We start from the raw sequence: 14447 nt of genomic DNA, 5'->3' as shown, positions 1-14447 counted from the left end.
GTCTGTTAAATTTTTACTCATATTTTCAAATATCTTGAAAATTCCTCTTAAATAGGTAATTGCTTATGTTCATAAGTGCATCTTGGCTGCTAGTATTATGCTGGCGGACTAGTACTATGGTCAGGGATAAGAATGAATCCCCTCGCACATCGAATCATCGCTGACGAGATCTGCATTTACACAGGGAGAAGAGCGTGGACGCGGGCGCCTCGGCCTTGGTTCGGCGTTGAAGGGTGCTAGAGCGTTGAAAGGAGGAGGAAAGAGGCGTTCCGTGGAGAAACGCCTTGACAGAGTCATGGATTCATCCACCGATCAGAGGCCAGCCAGAATGTCGCCCAAACAGGAGACAGCGCCATCTACACCTATCTCGTTGCAGGAATCCCAGGTAAAAATGTGAAGGACAAAGGGGATCATTTAGTATAAGATGTTTACCTGATGACTTACACACAACCTTGTAATGCAAAGCAACTATTGTTTGCCATACTTTTAAGCATAAGTTTCATTCATCATGCCGCAAAAATTAGACTCAAGAGGCATGCAACATAAACCATGAAAGAAAAGCAGTGAATACCATAAATTAACCCATTAAACTGTCCTCGTTATAGTTCCTGCAGCGACGATTTTGATCTCTGAAATTTCTTTTCTCGCTGGTGATCTCATCTTGCATATGATGTTAACGAAGCAAACACTGACGTCACTAGACCTTTTCTTTCCACAGAGTAAACACAACAAATAAGTGATCCCTCTATTTTCATGGCCACGCTGGATTCATTGACCGCTTTCTATTTTTAACAGCAACAGCTGTTCTCAAGTAACAAACGCAAATTTACTGATGCGCCTTATAATCGTGCAGTAGGGCTCCATAAGCGAAGTGTATTCTGATGATGTATCACGTTCCCGTGCACAACGCTTTTAAAAGTTCGTTGGACATCGTGGCGTCATTGCACTTCATAAATCGACTGGACTTTCTCTAACATTTCTTTTCATCTCGGGTTTAAGTGATAAATTCCTTTGTGTTTATAAGCTCATCTTCGTTTCATTGCAGTCTTTGTCTTCGTTTCTTTATGGTTCAACTTTGCTTGATACAATTCACAACTCGAGTCACCCTCAGACCTAGTTAAGACGTAATGATTGTGTTTATTCGTTTGAAATTTGTTCTTTTCCAGTTGCTCAGTGGTGTGTAATTTTCAGAGTTGTAATCAAATATATTTGATATTCCCTTTTCATGAAAATTCCAAAAACCAGTTTTTCACAGTTTGGATATTACATATATGTAAGAAAGAGCTGTAAGAAAACAAAATGTAAAAGTAGGCTAAGAGAGATTGTTATGGCTTTACTCTTTATAAAAATCTTCCGTTCTTTTGCGAGCAATTGCTTCATCCTTACGAACAATGTGCCAAGATCTTTATTCTTCTTTTGTGAACAAACAACTAAAATAAAACCTTTTTACGTGTGGAAATGTCGATCGAGTTTCGATATCACCAAGAAGCAGGTCTGCATCTCATCGCGTATGCGTAACAAGAATATGAAAAACAACTGAAAAACGACAATACCTCAGATGCTTTGTTCACTGAAAGGGAAACGATGGCACGCGTAAGAGCTAAATTTCTTCTTCACTTCACCATTCGCCAGTACCACCTCTATTCTCTTACGGTATTAAGTGTTTGTTTTTCCTTTTTTTTTTAAGTGCCCCTTTTGCACTGCTCTAAGTACTGTTCCATGTCACACGAACTTGCATCAAGTTTACAAAAACACGAAGCATTTTCTAATCCGAGAGTGACTTTACGCAACATGAGAATACTCTCGGTTGAAGGGAGCTCTTTTTGCTTGTGGAATCCATTAAACAAATTTACAAAAGAACAAAAAAAAAAAGGCTTAATTTATTCCGTCCTGGTATCGTATGATTTGCAGAAATAAGCCAATTCGCACCTACCCAGCCACCCACCCTGCGGCATATTTGTCATAAAAAAATGTCAACAGAGAAAGGCAGATGATGCTGTAACCTCTTCAGACAGACAACACAACACGAAGACTGGCTATGTTGATTTCCTTTAGACTCAACCGGCTCCCATTTATGAACAGCATTGCCTCATGGTGTTGGTCTTGTTTTGCTGTATTACGTGTGCGCACTCTTTTATTGATTTATATACTTATCTACTTATCTCTTTGCAGGAATCTGGCAGTGGTCGTGACAGACAGCAAGGAAAAACGGGTAACAAGCTAAGAAGCAGACTATGCATACTTCTGTGACCACATCAGAACTCAGCTGCTACCTAAGAAGTTACACATAAGATTCTAAGGAATTCGTTGATTCTATGTTTAGCTGTTCAAGGGCCTGGTCAGCCTTTAGACTCTCTGTTTTACTCGTGAACATAGATTATATTGTTGATCACCTGATGGCAAGTTTGAGGCCACAAAGCGTGCCATGGGAAATCGGACGGAAGTGTTTCAGTGCAATATGAATCAAAAAGTGGTTTGGCCCAAGATGGGGATTTTGGAATCATTCCGCATCTGGTAAAGAAAAATCGTATCATGAGTTCCTGTGAGGAGGACAGTGGATCAAAAGAAAAGAGAGAAAAATAGGACATGAATTTAGGAAACTGATGAGTAACTGTTGAATTAATCTTCCCTTTGCTCCTAAGGCCACCGAGTGGCGGCGATTTGGGTTTCTCTCTGACCTGTTTATATTCATTTTCCACTGTGCACAATGTGATTATATGCTAGTTTTCTACTGTGTCCTAACAAGTGATAGTAGATTTAACGTTTACATAGAAAGATTATATAAATGAATATATATAGAGAGAGATATAATTATATATATATTATATAGCTATATTTATGCCAACCAGCGTGTGGTTTCATTTCATTGTGTTGGTATCCGGGGACATCCGGGGATCCTGGTCATATTTCAGTCCCTTTGTCATCTCGCAAACCAAAAACAGAAAGATGGGAGAAAACGCGATCATGACTCCGCAGCAATAATGACTGTTTAACCGTATTAGTTTCCGTTGGGTGGCCTCCCCCGTGGAGCGTTCAGGTTTCGTCAGGTATTCGCCGAGGACTTGCAAAAACTTCGGAAGATGACGACAGTATTGCAAGGAAGGCTAATAAGAATCTTACTACAATACTTGATGGCAATATACATCTACAGATCTGGCGAGAATCAATCTGAAGACAGTGTTCTAGGGGAACGAGCCGTCTGGTTTTTTTGACTGAGAAATGTCTGTCTGTACACCTCAATGGAGGCATATTCCTCTCCGGAGTTCAGCGAGTAGGCCTAGGTAGTCCGTCCCTTCCTGAATTCTGACCATTGGGTGGAAGGCAGACTGGCTCGCGTTCCAGTTGATTCAGAATTGATGAAGATGAGAATAAAACTAGGGAGAATAAGATAATCTTGTAATGCCACAAGGCAATAGGTAAAAGACTTTGAAAAAAATAAAAGGAGGAGAAAAAAAGGGACGAATGAGGATGGCATAAAGCAACATATGAAAGACTGTCGAAAATGAGAAGAGTGAAAATGACTAGAAAATCATGGGAGGAAAGCTTTGGAAACGACAGAAAAACAGAGGATTTTACGAGCGGAAATGTGAAACGCCTCTGCGCAAAAAAAATGAGAATAAAAACTAACGAATATAATTATAATCCAATTATCAATTCGCCCTTTTAGTCAGTAAATAATTACGTGAGAGAAGAAGAGAAAGAGATGGAAGGGAAATACATTTAAGGGACTTTTCCATCAAATGACGCTAATCGAGAAAAGAGATTAGTAGATTTCTCGTGTTTTATTTCTTTTGTAATAATTGTATTTAATGTACATAATTCTCTCATTTTAATGTCATCCGTTTCATAATGTGTGTTTTAGCTGTTGTGAAATTTATTACTAAGATCGATTTTACCTAATTTTATATTTCTTTGTAATATAAGACTATAACAGATACACAGATTTACAAACAAGAGAAGACAAAGAGAGACTGTAGGCATCCATTGGGAAACTTAACTGAAAGGTAATCGACAAATGTTATCCTTATTTCCAGTATTTTACGGCTCTAATAATAATGATGTTAATAATAATAGTAATAACAATTTAAGCGAGTAAGGCAACAAGCTCTGAAATGGTTCGTCATAAAAAAATACGTTCATTTATTTTTCACATTTACATTTTACCAATAGCTGTTTCTGTCGCTTTCGAAACTCCCAAACAGCATAAACAAATCGATCCTGTGATAAATATGAAATTATAAACCTGAGGAATAGGAAAGTTAGGAAAATAAAAACATCAGTGCTGACCTCATAAAAATGGCAGATGAGTTGGAAATCAAATGATAAACTCTTCCCGTAAAGTTTTGTATTTAAACGTTTATATTCTTGGAAGGTACGTCTATTAGATGAGGTCAGCCTCATTAACTCATTAACGTCTGGCGATCCACGTTTGCCTCCACAATTATGGACTGATATAATTTAAGCATTTTTAACATTTCGCAACGAACGATTAACATTGAGGAATTTTGTTCGAAACAAAAAACATACAAACGAAAAGAACGGCATATAACTCTATAAATAAATTTGAATATATATTCATCTTAAAGATTAATGAACGAGAGAATTATTGTGTTTATATATTACGATGATTACGTCAAATATGTCAGAGGGAACGTAAAGTGTTTAACATATGCTAGTTTGCCTAAATTAGATTTTGTGACTACTGCTTTAATTTATATGAAGAGTAGTTTACGTTCTATCTTTGGGGTTACTTTGCATAATTATTCATTACCTTTAATGCTATTTGATCATTATAAGGTTAATTAGAAATTACAGTTTCCGTAGCATTCCTGCATCTAAAATAGAAGCTTCCTTTAAGTAAAAGACTTGACTTGTTTGTCTGATGTATTAGGTTATTACTTTTAGCACCTGAAAAGGCTCCCACCTAAGATAAAAAGATCAGTAACCAACTTCCAATATACTGTATATACATAAAAAAGTACCAAGTTGAGAGGTTTTATCATATAATCACAGTTTCGACAAATCTCGTTTCCTCATTTACTACGAAGAGTAGACGAGACGTCTCCAAACTGTTTATGAATGAATATACACACTAAAGTCAATTAAGGTTTTTTTTTTTTTTTTTTTGCTCCAACTCAGTTCATGTCAAACGGGTTAAAATACGAAAACTCAGTTGTGCAAGAGAAAATAGAAAAGCAAATACGAATCTCTATCCTCGGTGTTAAACTTCTTCCCTCAGTTGTGGAATGAGAATCACAGTCAAATTCTGCTTGCGCGCTGTGATAGCTGGTCTTTGAAAACTGATAACAGATCAATAAGTAATTCCGAGTTCTAGTAAGATATTATCGGTGACTGAGAGACATCTTGAATAAAAAATGTCTTATCTACATAGATTTGTTAACAATATCGGCTGACTATACTTTTCAATTTCGTTTTAACAAGATGGCAAGGTGAAACTACAATGTTATTCTCAACAAACTCAGACTTTCCCCAGTAAAGCAGGCGTTTATAATACCCACCTGCAGAAAATGATCATTCATTTCCACGAAACAATGCCATCTCATATATTATATTTTTTATTTCGAAGGCGCATCTAATTCATTACCATTATATCCTTGAAATTAAGAAAATACTTATCACTGTAACTGACTGGTTTTTAAATGGTATCATGGATGTGTCTTTATGAAAGTTTTAGAATTAATAAAACGTTAACAACCAATAATCATTCAAATTAATTTTTAGTTTTTATGTTACAAAATCACTGAGTAAATCGCAGGCCCGACAGATACTTTTTCGCCGCATACTAGTAATAATAATCATAAATAGACCGATTCTTTATCATTAAATTGGTGGGATTTTGCTGTTTATCATCATCTTTTAACTATTATCCTGTTTTTGTTTCGTTCGTTTTCACGAAAGTTATATTCTTGGCATATTTGGAATGTCAGCATTCCAGTCACAGAAGCATAACTAATAAGATTCTCGTTATTTGATTAAAGACAAAAAATCCATATTTCCTCTTTAAATATAAGTTTTGTCAAATAAATAAAATGCTTGATAACCATTAAGTGAGCGCATGGTCACTATAAATATGATAGCATTGGCATATAAATGCCAATGCTCATAATGATGTTATTACAAAGGCAATTACATTAATACACAGATTAACTGCATAACGTGCGCTGCCATTTAATTTTTATCGACTTATCTCGTTCCGTTTTACATTTGTACTAGATAATTTAAAGGTGTTGATATTATTTTTTAAAGACTATATTTTTTCTTCATTCCGCTTATGAGTGGTGATTTCCTATAGCCTAGTCTTCACCATTATTTACCGAGAGAGAGAGAGAGAGAGAGAGAGAGAATTTCTTTCCACATAGTTCAGGAACATAATCCCCCTTACTTTTCAATCAATGTTCATCAAATTTTTTTTTCTCTCTCAGCTCAGCAAACTTGAGACCAGAGACAATTTATAAATTTAATTTTTTACGGCCCATCTTTCACCATGCCAGTCTTGTTACATTTTCACCAATTGCTTTCACCTTAGTCAAATTTAACATTTCACCAGATTTTATTTTTCTATTAATGAAAAGGGCAATTACAGCACATAGGGGGTGGTGTTCTTTGCCCTTTTGCTCCTTATTTCTCAGTGTTAAAAATTAGCTGTAGCGGTGTCAACTGCACCACCAGACATGACAACACTTCTTTCACAGTGTAGACGTCGTACAGTAACATTTTATGTGACACACTGCGCATGTAGCGAATCCTGTATTCATACTCGTACAATAGACACGAGCTATTTTGATGTATTGGAGAGAAAAAGTGTTCAGAAGTACTTCCCATTCTGACATTTATGCTACACAGACACCTAGCTTAGAGGATTTTGTTGAGGGATGTAATCGAGTCTAGTTGTTCTTTCCTCTTGATTTATTTTTCAGTTTTTTTTTTCGAGAGCGATGTGATGATGCTCATATGCAGTGTCCTTGAAGATGCTATTTTCAGTATCCAGTTCCAAGGAATCTCTCCACATTAAGCCTGCATCCAGTTCCTTATTCCAGTGATGCCTTTAAGGACTATTTTCATTACATAGCCAGTTAACGTAGAAATAATTAGCATGCCCATAGTTCTTTTATATCTCTCGATGACTATGTTTGATGCATAGATCATTCATAAAAAAATTTTGAAATCTAGTTTTCTAAACATTTTGCACTCGATTATTGACTCACAAAATTATTCGGCTAAAATGTACTATATTAGATTACCCTGGCAGCTTAAAGTTCTACTGAAATGTGACCATATCATAATATTTAACAATATCTATAAATTTTGACTTATTATGCTGGACAGTTTGCTCACTGACTCACTATGAATCATAATCTTCACACAGGCTTTCAAAGGTTTCGTCTAAAAATAAGTTGCTTTAGTTATTACAAAGGGTCTAACACGGGAGCGGCTGAGCAAGTAACCTGCAACATTTTCTCCAGTGGCTGTACCTCATACCGAGCTCTTTGGTGCATGCTATTTGAAAACATAAAGACGTTCCACTTTTCATTAATACGCGCTTAAGCATTATCTCACGGCCATAAAGGTACACAAGGAGGCGCCTGCTGCTTAAAACATCTTCAGTTACAGTTTAATATAAAAGCCTGCTAAACATTTTGGAAGCCATCTTTTGCGCAGGCAGTATTGTCCACAATGACTATCCACTGCCTTCAATTATCATTTAAGTGTAAGTTCCATTCTGACATGAGTTATTCAAAAGTAGTCCATTGAGGCATCCAAAATCCTCAACAACCCATTTATGGCAAATGGAACGACTGCAAATAGAGTATCATCACCCACATGAACTTTCTTCCATGGGGCTCGGCGGTTGATCGTTTATCTGCCTGCCTGTTCTAAGCTAGTCATCCGGTACAGTGTTTCATATAAAAGCAATATACCCTTCAGTATACCTTTAAATGTTAAACGCTTTCAGACAAGTACTCGAACATAACGACTGATGAATGCATTCATACTTCACACGCACAGTGCATTTCTATACATACTTCAGAATAGGCCAACGTACAGTGTATTTATGCGTACTTCAGACTAGGGCGTTGATCTTGACACAGTGATGCATGATCAGAAACGCAGACCCTCGACGCCAAGGAGTGTGACATGGATATCCGTAGCTAAACAGTGACAAACTCAGTCCCTGAAATAGCGTCGTAGCTTAGCGAGAGTCTTTACTGTTTAATAGAATATATAGCTGGTATGTTAACTCGTAGTAATATTAACTCTTTCTGTGTAAGATGTCTTCTTATAGGGAAACGTTAGTGTATTTAAGAGACGTGTATACCTTGTGAAATGTAACATGTACCTCGACATAGCGTCAATTTGTCTTTTTTAAGTTTGACGAGGAGTCGTTAACGGTCTCTATCATTAAAATGGTCAAGCTCCTAGGTTATTTTTGGTTCATTGTCCAGTCACTCTTGAGATCGATCTCCTTCACTGATAATATCTAAACTCAAAGTGCTTAGCCTTCCAAAAAGCTGTTAATCATATACCATTTTGGCTGAAGTTTATAAAAAGTAACCATTTACCTTTCTCTCATGTTCCGTATTGGTACTGTAGTCTCTGGTGCTGAAAATAAGAAAAAATCTCCGTTCACATTATCAAAAAGAAAAAGCACAGCTCTTGCACATAATTGCTAAATTTCTTGCATGAGTCAAGTTTCAGTCACAATTATTTCAACGGCGACACAATGGTTTCGCCAGACTTATTTCCAAGTATTTGGTTACCAGCAAAATTCCTCAAGCCTTCAGTACGTTTAGACCTTAGTCATTACAATTGCATACACAAGCATCTGGGGTAGGACAATTTACCTGTTCTATTGCTAGATAAGCAGTACTCGTGTAGGCACAAGTGCTACGTAAAATTTCAGATTCCATTATCTGCGTAAATGAAATCGAATGCAGTGAGATAAAGAGCCAATTATAAACAACTCACTGTAGTACTAGTGCTAATTGTACAGTATCTTCCCTTCAGCAACTACTACTACTATTATTATTATTATTATTATTATTATTATTATTATTATTATTATTATTATTATTATTATTATTATTCCGAGCCAACATCATTAATTCGTCAGAATCTCCCATTTTCAGCCATAATATTCAAAGCAGGCACATTTCGTGCCTGCTTTACTCCGATGAGGCACTTAGATAAGGCTGATCATCCTATTGCTAGTGTTATAAGAAATCTTTAAAGTAATAATTATCTTGCTCTATATGTAAAATCATGGGTATATAATTACATATATCCTTATAAAATCATGAATATATACCACCTTCTCAAGACCATATACAAGTTCACGGATGTGCCAAAATTAAGCGACGTACGTTTGTATACAGAAATTTTCACATTCAGCAAAGCTTCTTTTTATCTGATGTATATAACTCCTGGGACATATTTGAACGGCATTTGCTTAGCTTTAAAATATGCTGATTACGTGCACCTCACATGAAAAGCAGCGACATTTTTTCTCATACAGTATACTTATACACATGGACACCATCACGAAAATATCACCAAAACAATACGCATGTGTTATTTGTACCATTCTCTGAGTTTGGTAAAATACGGTTGAGGAAATTGACTATTTCGTCTTTTAAAAGTGTTAAAAGGTTAGTATCGCATAAGTTTTGATAGATGCTTGACTTTAGGTTAGAGAATGGAAACCTCAATTTCTAATATTGAGAGATTGTAAAATGATGACCATCAAAACAGAAATTCAAGATCTTGTATAAAGTCCTTTGATACGATTGTGAATAGCGCTTGGAAAACATTAAGGTTCGCGAAGAAAGAGAAACCAATGACTCAGAAACTGGAATTGGGAGTAATGTGTCCAATGTCAGTCAGTCAGTCAAGAGAGAGAAAAAATAGGGAATTGTACTATCTGAAAATCCGTAATCTAATGCTTATGCTACGTTGATGTCTTTGGCGTGTAAAAAAAAAATAATCTTGGTATGCTCTACAGAAGTCTGGAAAATATTTTAATCTTATATAAAACCGTTAAGAAATATGAATCAGAAACCGCATCAGAAAGAAGTTACAGTGAACAGTTATTTTTGTACAAACGTAAAGCTTTCATTTAGAGGAACCCAACAAGCAATGGTCAGTGATGATGACACATTCACCGTCGATTACGACCAAGTGGAAGGAGCTAAGCCTGACTTGAAGTACCTATAAGAATGGCACTTGATTTACCGACGGAGTGTGCCAACTGAAATAAATTTGTATCACAGCATCAGCAGATCTCTTGTCATCAAGAAAAAATATGGGAAAACTGGAAAAAGATGGACCACTCAGTCGTGCTTGGATCAGCTTTTGTTCTACTTCTGGCTGGTTGGCTAGGGGAAGTAGCTGCTGCCATCTATCGGCTCTGCAAGTTGTTTGGCAGTCAGTATTCAGTGTTTCCTGGTGTTGTGTATATAACATTAACTTCATGGCGACTTTAAGATGTCCGAAAAAGGAGGTTACTGCTGTTAGTGTTAATGTCATCAAAAGGGACACCGCAATCCTCTGCAATCCACACCTTGTACTGTATTTTGTAAATCATACTTTACTTCAGTTACAGAAAGAAACTTTTAGTACCTTTACGGTCCCTTTGGAATCAAGCTTTGAGCAGCTACAAACAACCAGGAAAAATTAGTAAAGAAATGTGTGCCGGATTGTTTTGCCATTCTCTCCCCTACCTTCGTATCGTTGGTTTTTGGTAACGGAAATATGCTTCAGTTCTTCTGTATGACCTGCGTTCTTAAGTTACACATGCGATATTAAGCGATAAATTGACGAAACGAGTGGAATGCGTGCAGTTCCGGATTGCGAGTGTCCCAGTTAGCCTTTTCATCGCCTAGAAGTTCTTTCTCCTATTAGACCAATCAAAACTTAGCGAGTGCTTTCAGTTACAATCAAATTTCTTCAAAATGTGAAATAAAAAAAAATAAGATATATAGACTGAGTGTGCGCACGAGTGTTTTTTTTTTTTCCTTTCAGGGAGTCAAACTCTGGTGGACATTACTTTAGACATCAGAAAGGTCTCTCTTATTGATATATAGTACAATCTCTTAACAATAATTATCCAAAAAAAGCTGTTGGTCCTTTCTTAGGCCGGCCTCCGGGTGGGGGAGACTCCTGTTAGTAAATATGTGATAAAAACGATAAATGACAAAAATAATAAAAAAAAATGATCATGATTTCCAAGAGCATATGTGAATATTGTGTGGTGATGTCATAGACTATGCGGATGTTATAGACAACTAAGAAAAGTGTTTGTAATTTCTGATGTGATAGGCACTTTTTGAAGATTTTTTTCCCGGAAGGGGATTTTGTTCGTGGGGACAATGGGAGGTCGTTTTTCATTGACAGTAATCACGAAATTTCTCATTCAGCGACAAGGAGTGTGTCATTTAACATCTGTGGCATAACCTTAGGGGAAGCCAATAAAACTGAAAACTGCAGGTGGTTGACAGAATAAATGTAACCATAATAAAATTTTCTTATTATATTTTTAGTATTTGTCTGTGCAAAGCTTCATAACCTCGTAATGTATGTTCTACAGTATCATAGTACTATGAGAGTGAATGCGACTAGCCTTGCTTGCATTAGAACACCGGTGCTGACCAATCTGACCAATCTTTTGGCTTTTATTGAATTTTTCGTTACATTTTTTTTTTTAGAAATTTTTCATACGCTACACTGCCATTTTCTTTTCAGTATTTGTGATAAATAATTTCGATTTTAATTTACAAAGTCGTTCTAAAACACTCGTATTTTCTTCCTCCATCTTCATTCTCATGAAAGTTCTCTGCGATTTGAGCAAATTAGATACCTTCAAGGCTTAATGTCCTTTACTATTTTGACGATTTATATTCCAATATATTACAATTCTCAGAGAAAGTGAGAATGAAACTTTCCTTCATCAGACAAGAGAGAGAGAGAGAGAGAGAGAGAGAGAGAGAGAGAGAGAGAGAGAGAGAGAGAGAGAGGTTACACACTCAAATGATAGCAACCTGAACTCCTTCATGACCAAAAAAAAAACCAAGAAAAGTGAATAAACAAAAGGGCTGAAATAGCTCCCCATACGACCTCGTGTTTCTCTCCAAGGCGAAATGCCCTTCTCGAAAAAGAGATCCAAAATTGTAGACGTGTGATTTCCATGCTTTATCTTACGATATTTTGGAGGAGAAACAAAATGTGTCCGTATTTCCATAGTCTTCATCGCTGTCTCTGACATTCCATCGGTTTAATAATAAACTCTCAAAGGTTCCTTTTGTTTCCTTCCCACCATCCATCAGTAAAATTATTAGTAGTAGTATTAGTAGTAGCAGGAGTAAGAGTGGGAGTAGTAGCAGTGGACTGAAAGTTCACTATGTTAACGAATTATTATTTTTAGTGAAAGGAGACATTGATCCATAAACACATATAGGTATACGCATTAGTGTGTTTTTTCAAAATTTAGCCCTCAGATAACTCAGCCTGAAGGTTGTCTCTTGTCGCTGAATGCAAGGTAACAAGGCTTTCGAAGGAAAAAGTCTTGCTTTTCCCAGGTCCCGGGGAAACACAGAAAGATAGTAGTAGTAGTAGTAGAAGGAATAAGAGTAGGAATAGTAGTAGTGGCAGCAGGAATAAGAGTAGGAGTAGTAGTAATAGTAGGAATAAGAGTACTAGTAGTAGCAGTAGTAGGAATAAGAGTAGGAACAGTAGTAGTAGTAGTAGTAGGAACAAGAGTAGGAGTAGTAGTAGTAGCAGGAATCAGAACAGGAGAAGTAGTAGTAGTAGAAGTAGGAATAAGAGCAGGAGTAGTAGTAGTAGTAATGGAATGAGTACGAATAGTAGCGAGAGAAATAAGAGTAGTAGTAGTAGTAGTATTGATGTTGCTGTTGTCTGCAACCCGTATGAATTCTTTTGTGCTGTTGTTTTACAATGTGTTTAGATTCCTATAGAGGAACCAAAGAAGATATTAACCTGCTTGTCAGTTTTCTGTAGGACGAAATGACCATATGCGACAAGAGACAGAAAAGACTGAGAAACAATAAAATGAACAGAACCCTCGTAAATAAATAAAAACAAACAAGCAAACAAAAACGTGAATAATCACCAGCTGAGAAATAAGTAAATAAGTGAAAAAAGTGAGACTAGATAGACAATCGGATAATAAACCTGGCTGATACATTTCCAGTTTATTTGATCACGAAGTTTTGTTCTAAGTCGTTTTGGTATTTGATCCTCTACCCACAGTCAATTTAGCATAACCTGACTTCGTCTTTAGACATGCTATCAAGCAGGTTGGCTTACCTGTAATCAAATGGCCGGATCACCTGGAAATTCTTCTCCCTTCCGTTTTTTTAACAATTTCCAATCTTTCAAATGCGAATCTAATCGCTTCCCTCAGGCTTGAAACACCATTTTTTTCTTTTACCTTTCTGTGTTTCCCCGAGACCTGGGATAAGCAAGACTTTTTCCTTCGAAAGACTTGTTACCTTGCATTCAATGCCAAGAGACAAGCTTCAGACTGAGGTCTAAAGTTTAAATAACACATAAATGCTTATACCTGTGTGCTTTTGGGTCAATGTGTCCTTTCACTACAAGATTAAAAAAGAAAACTAAAAAATAATCCTTTTACATAGTGAACTTTTTCAATCCACTTATCCATAGCAACATTGGCGATAGAAAAAGAATAACAAAGGCAACAACAACATTAATACTAACAACAAACAAGTAAAAAATGAGCCGAAGTTTCCTCGGAGCAATCGAGTTTTCCGTACAGCGCATAATGCAGTATGAAACTCTCAGTCACGGCCCATGAAACACTCAGGCGCGGCACACGAAACTTTCAACCATAGCCCGGTGGTGGGCTGTGTCGTTGACACCTATAGCATTGCCAGACGCACGATCATGGTTAACTGTAGCTTTAAATAAAATAAAAACTGAGGCTAAAGGGCTGCGATTTGGTATGTTTGATGATTAGAGGTTGGATGATCAACACACCAATTTGCAGCCCTCTAGCCTCCGTAGTTTTTAAGATCTGAAGGCGGACGGACAGACAAATAGCCATCTCAATAGTTTTCTTTTACAGGAAACTAAAATGGATGAATTTACATGCAAAAAAAATTCTCAGTTTTTATATCCTTCAACTAAAGTACATTGAGCGTCTTAACCATTATCTTGAGAATTCTCACACTCACTTTCAGTAATGCAAAGAATTAAAATTGTACCGTTAAACGTGATTACAATATAGTAATAAACTGAATATTTTTTCAGCGTGAACTGAGTAAAAAAGAATGAAAAAATGGAAATGTTGCCCTTTAAAACCGAGCCCCTGGATCAATCATTCACGATGCATGGGACAAAAAAGAAAATCCTGTTGCAATTCACGATCCATTTAACACAGGCGTTGCGGT

At 36.6% G+C, this 14447-nt stretch overlaps 2 protein-coding genes across 3 annotated transcripts in view; one reads left to right on the top strand and one right to left on the bottom strand.

Moving 5' to 3' along the window:
- Positions 1–3441, top strand: part of Pde6 (phosphodiesterase 6) — a 370807-nt gene extending 367366 nt beyond the window's left edge. For both annotated transcript variants that reach the window (XM_067130407.1, XM_067130406.1), the window contains 2 exons: positions 185–385; positions 2173–3441. In XM_067130407.1, the coding sequence (XP_066986508.1) occupies positions 185–385; positions 2173–2250 (279 nt within the window). In that variant the 3' untranslated portion in view covers positions 2251–3441. The remainder of the gene's footprint in view (positions 1–184; positions 386–2172) is intronic.
- A 9076-nt stretch (positions 3442–12517) lies between these two features.
- On the bottom strand, positions 12518–13046 carry LOC136853951 (hepatitis A virus cellular receptor 1-like). Its single transcript, XM_067129849.1, has 2 exons — positions 13016–13046; positions 12518–12930 (listed from the first exon to the last, which is right to left on the bottom strand). Exons 1-2 carry the CDS (start codon positions 13044–13046, stop codon positions 12518–12520), a joined length of 444 nt encoding a protein of 147 aa, XP_066985950.1.
- Positions 13047–14447: the final 1401 nt, after the last annotated feature.

This window comes from Macrobrachium rosenbergii, chromosome 28 (assembly GCF_040412425.1).
Source record: "Macrobrachium rosenbergii isolate ZJJX-2024 chromosome 28, ASM4041242v1, whole genome shotgun sequence".
In the NCBI taxonomy this organism is placed as follows: Eukaryota; Metazoa; Arthropoda; class Malacostraca; order Decapoda; family Palaemonidae; genus Macrobrachium; species Macrobrachium rosenbergii.
The sequence above is the reverse complement of the archived record's forward strand: the minus strand, read 5'-3'. Positions and strand labels throughout refer to the sequence as shown.